The following is a 17,500-nucleotide window of genomic DNA, read 5'->3' as shown; positions in this document are numbered from 1 at the left end:
TTGGTAATTCCAGTCTTGCTCTATGGATGCGAGACTTGGACTCTGACCAAGGATCTGAGACGGAGACTTAATTCCTTTGGTACCAGAGCTCTTCGGAGAATCCTTGGCTATCGCTGGTCGGATTTTGTGTCCAACGAGCGGTTGCTGAGAGAGACTCGGATGAGATTTGTTACCTGCATAGTCTGTGAGCGTCAGCTGCGGCTGTATGGACATGTGGCTCGTTTTCCTGACGCTGATCCTGCTCACCAGATTCTCTCAGTGAGGGAGTCTCATGAGTGGAGGAGGCCAGTGGGCCGACCACGTGCCTCATGGTTGCAGCAGGTTGACCATCATCTCAAGGAGATGGGGATGGGCCTGGCATCTGCCTGGGGGATGGCCAGACGGAGGCCCCTGGAGTACCGGCGGAAAGAGGACGCAGCGACGTGCTGTTCTGGCACATGCTCCCATACCTGACCTGACCTGATACACATACATATATATATATATATATATATATATATATATATATATTAATTCAGTGTCCCAACGGGGCTTGAACTCAGGACCTTTTGGGTCCCAAGCCACTGCCCTAACCGCTGCGCCAACACCAGGCCTATGAAGATATGAAGATATCTCACCTGCGGGCCCTTTATGGTGTAATGCGAATTTCCACAGCCGTAACAATATATATATATATATATATATGTATATATATATATATATGTATATATATATATATATATGTATATATATATATATATATATATATATATATATATATATATATATGTATATATATATATATATATATATATATATATATATATATATATATATATATGTATGTATATATATATATATATATATATATATATATATATATATATATGTATATATATATATATATGTATGTATATATATATATATATGTATATATATGTATATATATGTATATATATGTGTATATATATATTAATTCAGTGTCCCAACGGGGCTTGAACTCAGGACCTTTTGGGTCCCAAGCCACTGCCCTAACCACTGCGCCAACACCAGGCCTATGAAGATATGAAGATATCTCACCTGCAGGCCCTTTATGGTGTAATGCGAATTTCCACAGCCGTAACAATATATATATATATATATATATATATATATATATATATATATATATATATATATATATATATATACATACATACATACATACATACACACACTCAAACTTAAGCGTAAACTTGTGTAGAAACGATATTATATGTATGAATATGTTCGGCCCAAAAAGGTGACCCAGACACTTCGGTGGCTTAAGCGGCACAACCTCCTCGACAAGGACATTACCATTTGTCAAGACTGGGAAAGTCAGTGGGAAAGAAAACATTGACTCAGAATTGTGGGAAGCAATGGTACAGACAGATGCGAAACTGATGGACACTTAAGTTGCCCAAAATGAGCACAGAAAGAGTGGCCACCATGCTGTGGATGGACATGCATTGTCTGGTGCCACCACCAAGGCCACCACGAAGACTACTACCAAGAATACAATCAAGAACACCATCAAGACTGCCGTCAAGGCCACCAGCAAGATTGCTGCCAAGACAACTGCCAAGGCCACCAATACCACGACCAATGCCTCTGCCAAGACAACCAGTAACACAGCAACCAACAGAGTGGTCTCGGCTGTGTCAACTCTTGGAACTGGTACAAATGCTTACCATGTTTTGCAGTGCTTGGCAAGGCAGCATAATCTCTCTTTCAAAGATGTTCCTGGTAATGGAGACTGGTTTTTCCATGCTGTATCCGTCTCAGTACCTGCAGCAGGAATCCAACATATTAGTGGGTCAGGCATACGAGCATGGCTTTTACGCTTCTTTGGTGACATTGAGTTTGCTGAGGAAAACGCACAATTTCTCCCTGCAGCCCAGGCTTCAACACCAGCAAGGGCAGCACAGATAACTGGAAAAGAGCTGTCTGCAGTACACAATAATAATCCTGGTCAGCAACAATTGCGAGAATTAAAGAAGTACACAGCCCAGCTCGGGGCTGGTGACAAGGCAAACAACCTGGCTGTACAAGGTTTTGCTAACATGCTGAACATTAGTTTCAAGGTGTTGAACACAATTACAGCAGATTTGGTACATAATGTACACCCCCGGCATGGTAGAAGTGAAAACACAGTTATGCTTGGTCTCATCAGTGAGTTGCATTATGTAGCCTAAGAAAAAGTTGAATCTTAAGGTGTTCAACACCACAGCAGAACATCAGCTCGAGCTGAGGCAGAGGAAGACCTGGAAGATGAGATAGCCTTTGAGCAGACCAGTGAACTTCGAGGCATCCCCTACGATACACTACTTCAAGAAGAGTGTCCAGTTAATGCAGAGGATACATATTCTGTTGCACCAGGAGAACACCAAAAGCCATCTGCATTTCTACTTGATGAGAAATATGAAGAACTGGCAAATCCCAAAATATATCCTCAAGGCTGTGTTGGATTATCTGTAAAGAGGACCAAATCTATTACTGTCAGGAAATATTTCAACCAACGTCTCCTTGATGTAGATGGCAGGTTTGCCAAGGATAAAGATGACTTACGTGTTGCCCAGTATGTTGTTGAGTCAAAGCAAGTGAAGGATGACTTGCAAATTTCACTGAGACAAAGTCATGGAAAAGTACTCAGAAACAGAACAATTGATGCTGGATTGACGAAATACTCTGAGAATATGCAGGCAATGATATGAACGGACACAGCCTTCCGATTTTTCAAGAATGTTTGTGGATCCCAAGTATACTGGAGGACAGTACTTCTGGACCTCTGAGCAACAGAACGTCAACATGGCATCGCAACATGGTTTCTGACCTATCAGCTGCACATATGCAATGGCCAGAAGTTATCCAGAGCATCTGTCATCAATATGGCCAAGTAATGACAGATGAAGATGTGAAAAATCTCTCATGGGATGAAAAGTGCAAATGACTACATTGCAATCCAGCAACAGCTGCTTGTCAGTTCCAATACAGAGTCGATTCCTTCTTCAAATAATTCCTTGGATCCAAGAGTAACCTTGTAAGAGAAGTTCAAGACTTTATGATGAGAATTGAGTTCCAAGCTCGGGGCTCCCCTCATGTCCACACAATTTTGTGGATAAAAGATACTCCAAAACTCGATATCAATGAGGATGAGGAAGTAACAGCTTTTATTGACAAGTACCAGAAATGCTGTGTTCCACAGAATGATGAGGAACTTCAGAAACTTGTGCTTGGTTTGCAGAAGCATGTTCGCTCGCAAACATGCAGACGAAACAAGAGGTGCCAATTCAGATTCCTTCATCCACCAAGTGCTGAGATGTTTATTGCAGGACCCTCCATTGAGCTGGATCCCATAGTTGTAGCACGACGGCTTAGCCGGCAGCAAGAAATACTCACTCAAGTGAGAGAAACTAGCGAAGATAAAGATGTTTCTGAAGATGTTGCATCAGATGAGCTGTTGCGACTGTCACAGGCGGATATCTATCAGTACAATCAAGCTCTGCAATTCACAAAATTCAGCAAACATGTAGTTTTGCAAAGACAACCATCTAAAGTCTAAACATTGGATAAACCATACAATCCAGACATTCTTCACAATGGAAAGACAACATGGATCTTCAGTTCATCACCGACCCCTATTCATGTATTGCCGATGCCACCAGCCACATGCTGAAAGGTGAGATATCTATGAGTGAACTCCTGAAGAAGGTTGCTGAAGAAAGCAGGGGAGATGGTATCAAGTCAAAACTGAAAAAAGGTGGTTCAGCATTTCTCAACACCCGTGAGGTCAGTGCCTCGGGAGGCAGGCTAGAGACTACTATCCCTCCCTTTGAAAAGGGCTAGTAGGAAAGTGGTATTTGTGAATACTGTGCCAAAAGACAAGCAAGTTTCCATGCTGAAACCACTTAGTGTTCTCAAAAACATGCCAGATGATGCTGAAAATATTTTTTGCACATCATTGTCAGACAGATGTGCATCGTGACCACTTGAACGAGACGACATCTGCTGAGCAGAGTTTGCAGCTAACTACAAAACTGGTGGAAAAGAAGCTGCTCCAGATGCAGTGGATCATGTTCCTGACATTCTGGAGGATGATGATGCGAGCAATGCAGGATCCACAACGATTGCAATTCTGAATGGGCGAGGATTAATGAAGAAACACAAGAGAGAAGTGAACAGATATCCCAAAGAAAAGTCTGATTGAGAGGAGAAATACAAAGGTCTCTTGATGCTATATTATTCCTGGATAAATGAGGATCGAGATTTAAAAAAAATCACCATCCAACAACCAAGGAGAATTATGCAAATGTTAAACACACCACTGATGAGAATGAAAGCAAATATTCTCAGAATGCAAATGAAATTAAGAGTGTGTATCTACCCTAAGGAGAGCCAGAAAACAACATCTTTCTAAGCTCAAGTCTGAACTCTCAAACCTCTCGACCTCCTCCAAATCCTGGTGGCGTCCAATCAAATCTGTCGTCCTGGTGGAGGTGTTGCTCTCTTCATCAAAGACTCTATTCCTCACTATCCATGCACTGCCCTCACTCACCCACACCCCAAGGAATACTTCTGGCTACGGCTTTCCCTCCACTCCCACCTCATGTTTTTATGTGTACTCTACCGTCCACCAAAGAGTGATGACTCAATCTACACTTCACTATCAGAAAACATGGACCAACTTCTATCTTCTCATCCAAACTCTGCCCTGGATATGCTGCTTCTGCTCTCCCAACAATGGATGGAGGTTTTTGAATGAATGAATGATATGAATCCGAGCCGTATCCCTGGACATATCACGTGCTTTTGACACAGTCTGGCACCCTGCCCTACTCACCAAACTCTCTTCCCATGGTATTCAAGGCCATCTCCACTCATGGCTCGCAGACTTCCTCTCCTGTCGCAGTCAACATGTGGCCCTAAATGGAGTTCTTTCATTCCCTCTTCCAGTCCAGGCTGGAGTTCCTCAAGGTAGCGTTCTGGGCCCTGTTCTTTTTCTGGTTTTCATCAATGATCTCTCTGACTCTTTGGAAAATCCTCCCCATCTCTTTGCTGATGACTCCACCCTCTGTCATCCCTCAGACCCACAAGCTGCAGCTTCTTCACTCACTGCAGATTTGGATAAAATCACAAACTTGTCCAACATGTGGAACATGTCTTTCAATCCTGACAAATCTTACACTCTTACTTTGTCTCTCCGAAAGGACTATTTGGAACCCCCCCCATACACTTTCTCAATAATCCTCTGGAAAAAGTCCTTTCTTTTAAGCTTCTGTGTCTCACTATTTGTCATGATCTTTCCTGGGAAAGCCACATTTCTAACCTCGCCTCCTCAGCCAGTCGCCGACTGGGAATCCTCCGTCGTGCAAAGTCCTTCCTTGGCCCACCTGAGCTCCTGACCACACACAAAGCTTTCGTCCCCAGCCTGATGGAGTACTGCTCTCCCCTCTGGGCTGGTGCTCCTGCCTCCCACCTTTCTCGGCTTCACGCTGTGGAAACCAAGGCTTTTGGGATCATTGGTATCTCCCATGATGAGGCTGAGTTTTTGGGCCTCTCACTCTCTCACCGCAGGCAGGTCGGTGATCTTTCTGTCTTTTACCATCTCCTCTCTGGTCTCGCCCCCCTATATATCCCCCCCCTCACATATGATTTGTCCCCACCATATATCTGCAGGGCGCTCAAGGTCTGCCAACAACCCCCTTCTGGTAAAACTACCAAAATCACGAATCACTGCTCACCTTCACTCTTTCATTCCTCTTTTTTTTCCCGCCTTTGAAATAAACTTCCTCACTCTGTTCAATCCCATTCTTCCCTCCAGGCCTTCAAAATGGCTGTTCTCCACCACCTCTTATCCTCACCAATCCAAATCCTCGATTGTTTTTTCTACTCCAGTTAATCTACCCCAAACCCACCTCCTTAAAATTCCCTGCTTTCCTTCCTGAAAGTCCCTGTGATGTCCATCTTGTATACCCCATGTTCCCCGCCCCATTCCTCTCCCTTCCACAGATCTCCTTATGTCTCTGTTCCCCACTGTTTTTTCCTTCCCACTCCCACCTCTCTTGTCTCCTGCCCCCTTGCTGTACATTGTGTGTTAGCCCTCGACGTGGTATAAAAAAGAGCTTTTGAAGACCTCGATCGTTTGGGACCTCCAGAACATGCATGGGATGCTGCTGCTCCTGGAGCCGAGCATGAACAAGCGCAACACGAAGATGAAGGTATCATAGAAGGACACATGTCTCCAGAGGAAGCTGATAACAACAATGACTTGGTTCCTCAAAGACAGCAAGCAAGATTGGACCTTCAAGCACATTACTCATCTGAACTAGAAAAGGAGTTGATGACACCACAGCAATACAGGGCTATGATGTGAACATTAAATGTTAAACAGATGGAAATCCTAAAACTGCATCACAAGTGGGGTAAACACATCATACAGGTTCTTAAACAAGACAAGCCAATACCTGCATAAAGGATCTTCTTGAGTGAACCAGGAGGTGTTGACAAAAGCTATAACATCAAGTGAATTCACTATTAAACCATAAAACTTCTCATGCCACTGTCTGGAAACTTTGAGCCAGATGACATTGCACTGATCCTTACCGCCTTTCCTGGAACTGCAGCTTTTGGAGTAGATGGAATGACTTTTGCATTCTGCAATGAACTTCACTGCTGCTCCGAAGAGCAAAAAGGAATACCAAACACTGAGCAGTGAGAGGGTCGACCCAATAAGGTGCAGACGAGGAAAGCTCAAGTTGCTGATTTAATTATAGATGAGGTGTCTATGGTTGGTGCTGTACTCCGAAATAACCCCTATCATCGGCTGCAAGATATCGCTGGGTAGAAAGATCCTTATTCAAGATTAGGTGGAGTCAGCATACTTGCCATAGGAGATCTCTATCAGCTTCATCCTGTTGGCCAGAACCATGTTTTTGCTCTACCATAAGACGTACATGCTCGGCTTCACAGATCATGATGGGAAGAAAACTTCCAAATGATTGAGCTGATTGAGAGTATGCGGCAAAGAGAAGACAAAGATTTTGCTGAGTTTCTAATGCGTGTCCGTACAGCAACCTGCACAGCAGCTGATTTCAACATCTTGAGGTCCAGGGAGATAACAAAAGACAGCCTGCTGTACCCAGAGGTTGCTCTTCATGTCTTCAAAACGAACAAGGAAGTTGATGAGCACAATTTCTCATACATTAAAAAACTTGCTGCTCAAGTGTTTGACATAAAAGCCATCGAAAAGAAAAAAAGACGTGCACATTGGCTTGATTGATGTTGTGATATCAACAATAGCGTGAGATACTGGTGGATTGCAGGAAGTGGTGTCAATAGCTGGAGGAGCACGTGTTATGGTCACTGTCAATGAAATGACGATCTCATGGAAGCCATCATTCATAATCTGTGTGCCAAATTTGAACAAGATCGATTAATGCCTGTCCGGGAAATGGTTGGGGACGTGTTCGACACCGGGGTTTTTTTTAACAACTCATCTGGCCACCAGTTGGTCATCTTGGATCTGATGTCTTTAAGAAAAACTAACGTGCATATACATAAAAGTACGAATAAAATTGGTCCATACATGTCCGAGATATGGTTGCGGAAGAACGCACACACTTACGCATGCACGCATGCCCACACACGGAAATCGAGACCTCACCCATAAGCCACCATTTCGGACTAAGTCCAACGGGGGCTACTAATGTGGACGATGTATAAGCACAGCCTCATTCGCTTCTGAAATAACAATAATAAAAAACGTGGGCGATGTATCGGCGTGTTGTGTTGAAAGTTCCCAAGAGCACAGTGAGCTCCATTATTAGGAAATAGAAAGAATATGGAACTACCCGGACTCTTCCTACAGCTGGCAGTCCGACCAAGGTGAGAACTGGGCACGAAGGACCTTGGTCAGTGAGATGACCATGACCAAGACCCAATGACTATTCTGACAGAACTACAGAGTTCCTTGGCTGAGATGGGAGAACCTACCAGAAGGATAACAATCTCTGCATCAGTTCACAAATCTAGGCTTTCTGGGAGAGTGGTCAAACGGAAGCCATTCCTGAGAAAAAAGGCACGTCACAGCACGACTAGAGTTTGTGAAAAGGCTTGAAAGATTCTGAGAGCCTGAGGCAAAATATTCTGTGGTCTGACAAGATGAAAACTGAACTCTTTGGCCTGAATGCAAAGCACGACATCAGATGGGTCATGAGCTGTGCTCAGTTTTCACCAAACACCATCCCAACCGTGAAGCATGGTGGTGTCAACATTATGTTATGGGGATGCTTTTCAGTGGCAGTGACTGGGAGACTTGTAAGGATAGAGGATAAAATGAATGGAGCCAAATACAGGCAAATCTATGAGGAGAACCTGCTTCAGAGTGCAAAAGACCTTAGACTGCAGTGAAGATTTACATTCCAGCAGGCCAATGAAAAATCACTCATCCAGTAACACTTGGCGAAATGGAATGGCACTCGGTAGAGCACATAAATCCGTTACGCTGAATAGTTTACATTTTGTCAGCCACTGATGGGTCGGATCTGAATCTGGACCTGAGGCAAAATTGAATCAGCTTGTTCTTGTCAGCGAACCAACTCCTCCACTGAGTTTTTGGATAACTTGTCCTCAACCTTTTGAGATCGCATGTGATGCATAGTTTTTGGCCCCATCTCTCAGTGGCGAAGAATCACTTGAAAAACTCTCAGATCTGGATCCGGATTCGGATCTACACAAAAATCTATCCAATTCGTCAATGCAACACCACCCATCATGTCCACAAAGTTTAAACCAAATCCGTCCACAACTTTTTGGAGATATCATGCAATTTCGTTTTTAGCCCCATCTCTCAATGGAGAGAATCAGATAAAAATTAAATAATTATCGTATCTGGATCCAGATTCGGATCTTCACCAGATTGAATCAATTTGTCCTTTTCACATACCCCATCCTATCCACCAAGTTTCTTCCGAATCCATCCATAACCTTTTGAGGTATTGTGCTCTATATTGTTGTTGGCTCAATCTCTCAATGGTGAAGATTCACTTAAAAGATTCTCAGATCTGGATCCTGATTCGGATCTTCACCAAAGTTAAGCATTGCTGTCCTTGGCCTGTTTTCAGATCTTCACCAAAATTCCCAAACTGTCCACCAAGTTTCGTTGTCTTTGGATCAAGAATTCGGATCTTTTGGTGAAGATCCGAATTCTCTGATCCAGATCGGGATTCAGATCTTCACCAAAATCGAATCAATTAGTCCTTTTGACACAGCCAACCTGTTCACAAATTTCTGCGGAATCCATCCATAACCTTTTGACATATTGTGCAATGTATAGTTTTTGACCCAATTTTCTCAATGGTGAAGCTTCACTTGAAAAATTCTTGAATCCGGATCCGAAATTGGATCTTCACAAAAATCGAAACAATTAGTCCTTATCACACACCCAACATGTCCACCAAGTTTCATCCGAATCCATTCACAACTTTTGAGAAATCATGCAATATCGTTTTTAGCTCCATCTCTCAATGGTGAAGAATCAGTTAAAAATTAAGCAATTATCGTATCAAGATCTGGATTCGGATCTTCACCAAAATCGAATCAATTCTTCCTCGTGCCACTCCCAACCTTTCCACCAAGTTTCATGTGAATCCATCCATAACATTTTGAGATATTGCACTCCATATCGTTTTTGGCTCGATCTCTCAATGGTGAAGAATCACTTAATAAATTTATCAGATCTGGATCCGGATTCGGATCTTAACCATAATTAAGTGTTGCTGTCCTTGGCCAGTCAACTACACACACACAAAAAAAAATTCAGAACTATCGTTTCAAAACTGTGGCCAAAAATCGTGTGACAAACAAACAGACAACTGCTACAGACAACCGCGACAGACCAACATACTTGGCAAAAAAAATGTTTTCGCCAAGTAATGACCCCAAGCAACACTGGGATGGCTTCAGAACAAGAACTTGAAAGTCCTTGAGTGGCCCAGACAAATCCCAGACTTGAATCCCATTGAGAATCTGTGGAAAGACTTGAAGATTGCCCTTCACTGACGCTCCCCATCCAACTTGACAGAGCTTGAGCAAATTTCCAAGGAGGAATGGGAGAAAATACCCAAATCCAGATGTGCGAAGCTGATAGATATACCCCAGAAGATTCGAAGCTGTAATCACTGCCAAATGCGCTTCTGCAAAGAATTGACTCAGGGGATTTAAATACCTATTGACGCAAAACATTTTTCAACTTTTCATTTTTAAATAATTTATAAAAATTCCGAAAAAACATGTTTTCACTTTGTCATTGTGGGGTATTTCATGTTGATCGGTTACAATTTTTTTTATTAATGTAATCCATTTTAAATTCAGGCCGTGACACAACAAAATGTGACAAAAGTTGAGGGGTGTGAATACTTTCTGAAGGCACTGTATATTATTGTACAGTACTTGCCGACTGAAGTATTTTGGCTGTCTTCCAAGCAGATTTAAAGTGGTTAAGGCCTCGCTCAGGAGTGCAGACAGAGCACAAAAGCAGATTTAAGGTGCGTAAGGACTGGCTGATGAGAGCAGAAGTGACAGCAGAAAATCAGGATTTGTGAACACAGGCACGAGTGGTTCTGTGTCCATTGCTGAGACAGAGTTGAGGCTGGTCATCACCTTCTTTTCCTTCTTGGGTGAATAAGTCACACTGTCCAGGGGGAACTGGATATGAGGGTGAAGGTGGGTCAGGGATAGATGGGTTGGGTACACAAGCTTTGGAGTCAAATACCAAATTCAGACATTCAGCCTTGTCTTGAGTAGTCATCTGTGAAGCCATTTGAGGTGACGATGTAGATGGAGGAGTACACATGAGAGACAGGCTTAATAAGCCACCACCTGTATTTTGTGAAAGCAGACATGTTGGAGAGTTCATTTTTCAGATTGTCAATATGTTTTTTTTACTTTTTTTTTTTTTAAACTCTTGATGTTGGACGCACTTGTGAGCCTTGTGAAATGACACAAATATAAGCTTGTCCTCAGTTGGATAAACATTCTATTTTGAGAAAGCAACCTGTTTGATAGCCACGCCACTCTTCTGTGTGTAGGATTCATTTTACCAAGGTCTAGCCCCGAGAGGATAGATATTATAGCTGTAAATGAGATGGAGTATCCTTTACATACAGAGAGCAGCTTTTTGTGAATTTCATTTCTCGATGGAATCGATATCAGATGCAGTGGAGATAGATGGAAGACTAATCCATTTGTGAAATGGCAGATTGCAGTCCCTGCCATTCCGCCTGATCAAATATCCCCAGGCTCTCTTGCACTGGGGTAGCTCTCAAATAACAACCAGAAATATTTGTGCTTTTACAAAAACATGGTCAGAGGAGCCAAGTGGAGCAAAGGAGGAAACAATAGAGATTTGATGGAGAATTGGTCATTACCAGATCCAGAACGGAGAATATATCCTCAGCGAAGTTTCAGGTTGAAGATTTCATAGTGTCTGTCAGACTCAAGGAATCACAGTGGGCCATCGCTGTTATGTCATGGTTGGTTATTGTAATGCCATCTTCCACCCAACTGACATGTTAACAGTTGTAATCACCAACGCTGAGGAAGAGAGAGAGTTTGTATGTTTGACGAATAGCAAGTCAATGTTTTTGTTTGTTTTTGTATACAGTTGAGGCTCATGGAAAGGCTAGAACATGCAATGGATCAGGATGCAACAGACCAAAATTAACAGGAGAGAGGGGGAGGGGAAGATATATATATATATATATATATATATATATATATATATATATATATATATATATATATATATATATATAAATAAGGGAGTGATCGTGTTACGAATCTGGAAGCCATGAGCACTCAATATACAGGTCCTATCGCTCAGTTATTTTGATAAGTAAATGTGGATAGATAGCTCCCTTTCCCTTGTTTAATGGGTAATTAAATGTTCATGCGCTGTGGAGTTATTTTGATAGTCAGGGTTTTCTTTTATTTTTACGCCACCAACATCGTCTATAACAACACCAGCATCACCCTCACCTTCACCTCGTTCTGGCCGACGCCATGGTGGGTGGAGTTCAAGGAGGAACCTCGCGGCGGCCCTTGACCAATCAGCGTGCTTCGAGTGAGGTGGCCGCCGCTCAGCCAATCAGACCCTGCAACAGTGAGAAAGGCGGTTCGCGTGACGTCACCATGCCCCCGGGCCAATCGATGGACTTGCCACTCGTTTTGGCCAATGACAGGGTGACGAGCGATTCTACATGCCAAAACCATCCAGTTCGGGAGATCGGGGAGGGTGGAGGTGGCCTCTCCCCCCAGCCCCGGACAAGGGTTAATAAGGTCGCAGCACGATCGGACCGCAGGGGGAGAGTTTTTGAGATAGTTGATGACCATCGAGCAGGCAAGGTTGTGGTCAATCTGACGGGCAGGTTGAACAAGTGTGGAGTTATCAGCCCTCGCTTTGACGTTCAACTCAAAGACTTGGAGAAGTGGCAGTGAAACCTCCTGCCTTCTCGACAGTTTTGGAGACAGAGAGAGGTTTGGTTTCCGGGAGGAGCGCGGAGCGGAGCTCTGGAGGCTGATCGCGGCTCGCTGGTGCCTGGTTCTATCATCGCATCTCGACGCTGGCCTGGTTCGCCCGTGTCAGCCAAACCATATGAGGTGGACAGGTCCATGTCCTTCTGGGTATCTGTGTGTGTGTGTGTGTGTGTGTGTGTGTGTGTGTGTGTGTGTGTGTGTGTGTGTGTGTGTGTGTGTGTCAGTGGGCCCGTCTTTACGTAGGAACTGTTAAGTGCTTGTGCTGTACATGATTGCATTTCTTTATAGTCGGTTATTTCTGCTCTATGTTTTCCCTTTCCCTATTATTAATAAATACCCTATTTGTTGAATGTATCAGCTCGTTTTTGTGTTTCTTTTATTGGTTTAACATGGTGCGTGTTGGGGAATTAGAAAGGCCATTGTGGCCGTAGATGTACGTTTGGACCGACGGATCTCGGTGACCATCCGCTCGGGTCACGCACGGGTCGAGCGTGTATACGGCTCGTCCCGTATGAGTGCCGTCGACGGTGTGAATACTCGGTAGCTCGCCACGTGGGTCTAGGTATTTTGAAGTTTAGCAAATAACCCTGTACCACGTGGTGGAATTATTGACGATTCACAGTCCGGTAAGGGGCCCGTACCCTCGGAGTTTTCCGAAAGATACGATCTAAATTCCGGGTGTTCGGCAGAATCGACCCTACTGCTCCACCTAGCGGTCGTGCTCGCAGCTGATACCCGGCCCGCAACAATCGTTAGGTGGATAGGAAACCATATAAAGATGGGTGGTTGTTGGTTGCAAGGTTGTGGTCGGGGGGGGGGCATAAATATATTCCATTGGGCTCAGAATGGATATCGTGCATTAAAAAAAACGTGAGCAGTGGAGGGTTGATTTTTTGACATAAATGGGAATTCCAACACAGGGGTGCATGAGGCCTTTCATAATGAAGAGAATAGATATAGAAGACACCTTAGAATCAGATATCCATTGACATGAAAGTTTCTATTGAATACACACTCCCTGGAGTAGCAGCAGCAATTTGTATGGAGAAATCTGTGATATTAGAATGAAAACCTCAATTGTTTGTTGGTCATATTATTTAGGAAAGGGGAGGAATGGAAGCTGAGGGGTAGAGGGACAATGGGTTGGGAGAACATGAGCATGCTTGCGGGGTGGGTGGAATACATGTGTGGGCTGTGGGCTTTTGAGATTAATAATGCCTGTGAGCGCATTCACTGCAAATCGGAATTTTGATCCCGATATCCACATTTTTTTATCTTCTGCTTGGTTCATGATTGTGGGGGTTACGAGAACCTTATGGAATTTGGGAACTTTCTGTTCAATTAAAGCTTGACTGCTACTGTTTATATAAATTATTCGTCATTATTCGGCAAGCAACCCAGCGAAAGGATCTCTTTGACATCACCTCCCATCGTGTAAGCTCAATAAACAGAAGTCAGGAAAATCAATATCACCTCCTATCCCCAATATCACCTCCCGATCACTTTAGTTCAATAAACAGGAGTCACGTCAATCGATAACCAGGAATCACGTCAGTTCAATATCTCATCCTATCCCAAATATCACATCCGAACACATCACCTCTGATCGCGAAAGCTCAATGAACAGGAGTCACATAAACTCAATACCACGTAAGCTCAATCTCAGGAGTTAACCTTCCTTTCCACAATTCGAACACAGAGACATCAAGACTAACGGCTCCAGGTTGATCTCTTTGAAAGTCAAAGGATATAGTTTGCATCACAGGAGTTTACCTTCCTTTGCACAAGCAAACCACAGTACACCCCATGTGACAAGTTAGTTGGAACACAAGCCAATAGAGCAAAATTGACATTACAAGACTCAATCATCTACATACTCTAGAAAACTATAAACCTTGCTTTCTTACTAATATCAAATTCAATGATGGGACACCCTTCCCTCTTCCATAATCTTCACCAGTTTATTTATTTAGTTCAGACATAGATGCATGTACGACATATTTATTGTATTCTGCAAACTTGTGATTGGCTGCACTTGATATTTAATTCCGCCACCGAAGGTACGTTATGTACTGGTGTCCCAGGTTATGTTTTCGCACCTGTCTCCCTCCGAAACTTCGTCCATGTCTGTCTTTGAGCAGGATATCTCAAATAGTTATGAACGGATTTGGACAACATTTGGTGGACAGGTTGTGTGTGTGTGTGTGTGTGTGTGTGTGTGTGTGTGTGTGTGTGTGTGTGTGTGTGTGTGTGTGTGTGTGTGTGTGTGTGTGTGTGTGTGTGTGTGTGTGTGTCCAGGATGAATTGATTCCATTTTTGGTGAAGATCTGGATCCGAATCTGGATCCGAGAAATAAAAAAAATTTAAAGTAATTTTTCCCTATTAAGAGATGCGGCCAAAAACGATATATAGCATGATATTTCAATAAGTTTTGGACAGATTATGACAAAACTAGTTGGATGAGTTGGGTAGCTGACAAGAACAAGCCAATTCGATTTTGGTTCAGATACGGATGCAGATCCGGCCTATCAGTGGGATACAAAACGTAAACTGTTCAGCCTGACGGAGGGATGCGCTCCACCAAGTGCTGTTCAAGTTTCCCAGTTTCCCAGCTGTAGTTCTGACAACCGACTTTGTGCTGGTGTTAGTTCTTCCATTTTACTTTCCTGAAGAGGACACTGAATGTGAAACGTGAATATAAAATAGTGTTGACGTTAACTTTTACAAATCCACATGATCATTGCAAACTTTCCTTTTGGCGATGATTCCTCCTCCTGAACTTAATTGATCTTTCTACTTCCTGCCTTTATAAATGATTTTGTATGTCTTCCAGGTTACCATTCAGTTGTGTAAACACCAAAGTTTTATTTGCTCCCATATTGATTACTGCCAACCAAGCTGCTACCAGAGACATGGCCGATCCTGTGCACGTCTCATACGGGCCCTTAAACTGATCTACGGTGACTCAGGTGACGCTCCACGGGATGATTGTGGACTAGCTCGTCCCAGCCGAAAGAAAGGCCTTGAGGTAAAGTAGTTTCTTGCTGTAACTTAATGTGTGTGCGTGCGTGCGTGCGTGCGCGCGTATTTCTTTACGGACTTGACACAGTCACATCAACATAACTATGTCTGGTGATGAATTACAACCAGACAATTCACTCTCAATGGTTGTAATCGCCTTTAGCAGATGTCACAGGTGGAAGGAATTCCTTCCATCAATCAAAATATTGCCTCATTTTTTTTTTTTTTGGATCACTTTTTGAGGATAAGGTTGGTATTTTGACTTTCTGGTGTCATGTCGTTGTTCCTCGGGCTTTTTGATTGATTGTCACTAAACCCCAGACAGCCTCGAATTGTATGGGTTTATTGTAATATTTCCCGTTGCAGTTTTCAGAATTTCAGTCAGGTTCTACTTTATCATTCCAGTTGTTTCGGTTATCACTGGCATAATGTCAGCACTCCTCAACTTACAAGTTCTCTTCACTTACTTTTTACTGACTTTTTTTACTTACTTAAATGGAGGTGGATACTTCTAGACCTGGGAGGACTCCGTTCCAACTTCTGAAACCCGCATATTGAGATAACAACCAACGACACACACATGCACATGCACACGCACACACCAAATCACCAAAGCACTTCACCAGCATATCCTTCAAACCAGGTTTAATTATACCCATCGAGCTCACATCTTTCAGAAAGACAGCCTCTAATCACACAGCCTGTGCCCAGCCGATGATCACACAGCTATCCCTAGCCTATGATCACCCAGCCTATAATCACACAGCCTGTGCCCAGCCGATGATCACACAGCTGTCCCGAGCCTATGATCACACAGCCTGGTATCACACAGCCTGTGCCCGGCCTATGAAAACACAGCCGTCCCAAGCCTTTGATCACACAGCCTGTGCCCAGCCTATAATCACACAGCCTGTACCTTGCCGATGATCACACAGCCTGTTCTTAATATGCATGCAAAGTTTCAGGCAGCTCGGTTTCATGATTTTGGAGTAATTGAGGAGACACACACATTTATTCGAATAGATAATCTAGCAACACACATTCTCCTCCTCTATGCTGACCGTTCCTTCCCTCTCCTTTTCACACAAGTGAAACTAACCTGTCCTTTATATCTCTCAACAGCTTCATAATTTCACACTCACTTCTGAATAATCTCCACTTGATTGTGATGCTGCACCACCTTGCATTTCTCGTGAGCCCTTCTTTACATCCATTCAGTATGTTCTGAAATGTGCCGCCGTTGAGTCCCACCCCAGATATATTGCCACAACTCCTGTGTTGAGTAATAACCAAGTTGTATTGCAGTATTTTGTCGTTATTGACAACTTCACTAAGCTGTGTATCAACTGTATGTTCCCAGTCTAAGTTTCACAAATCAGACAAGTCTTCACTTCACCCTCCTTCACTCAAAAAGAGGACAACCGAAATAATTGCTGATGGCAAGAAAGACCCGAGGATGTTGAAGTATTTGCGCCATCAGGTGAGAAAATTACCATTTAAGTTCTTTCAAAATGTACTTGAGGTTTGCAAAGATATGTCACACAAGTACAACTTAATTTTTTTTCATATCCCGGTTTAGTTTCAGTGAAGTGAAGTGACTTCACAAAAACAGACTTTTTATTTTTCGAGCTTGCCTGAACCAAACAAATGGTTCATCTTAATCATCATGGTTGAAAGCACAAAGCAAAATGTTTTATTCACTATGGTCACCAGTATTTTATAGGATTGTGTGTCTTAAAGTGTGTTTGTGTTTGTATGTATGTATGTATGTATGTATAAATGTGTGTTTGTATAAATGTGCATATGTAGGTATGTAAATAAATATATACATATATACATATATATATATATATACATACATATATATATATATATATATATATATATATATATATATATATATACATATATATATATATGTATATATATGTATATATATGTATAT

General features: G+C 42.8%; 1 protein-coding gene across 7 annotated transcripts in view; it reads left to right on the top strand.

Annotated features, from left to right (window-relative positions):
- Positions 1 to 17,500, top strand: part of UNC80 (unc-80 subunit of NALCN channel complex) — a 449,893-nt gene that overhangs the window by 174,432 nt on the left and 257,961 nt on the right. For all 7 annotated transcript variants that reach the window (XM_085870661.1, XM_085870659.1, XM_085870657.1 and 4 more), the window contains 2 exons: positions 15,368 to 15,562; positions 16,916 to 17,035. In XM_085870661.1, coding sequence (XP_085726787.1) covers positions 15,368 to 15,562; positions 16,916 to 17,035 — 315 coding nt within the window. The remainder of the gene's footprint in view (positions 1 to 15,367; positions 15,563 to 16,915; positions 17,036 to 17,500) is intronic.

The sequence above is a fragment of the Eptatretus burgeri genome, chromosome 2, assembly GCF_056783735.1.
Source record: "Eptatretus burgeri isolate ZD-2024b chromosome 2, Ebu_testis_v1, whole genome shotgun sequence".
NCBI classification, from domain to species: Eukaryota; Metazoa; Chordata; class Myxini; order Myxiniformes; family Myxinidae; genus Eptatretus; species Eptatretus burgeri.
Note: the sequence above shows the minus strand (reverse complement) of the source record. Positions and strands in the feature narration are given on the sequence as shown.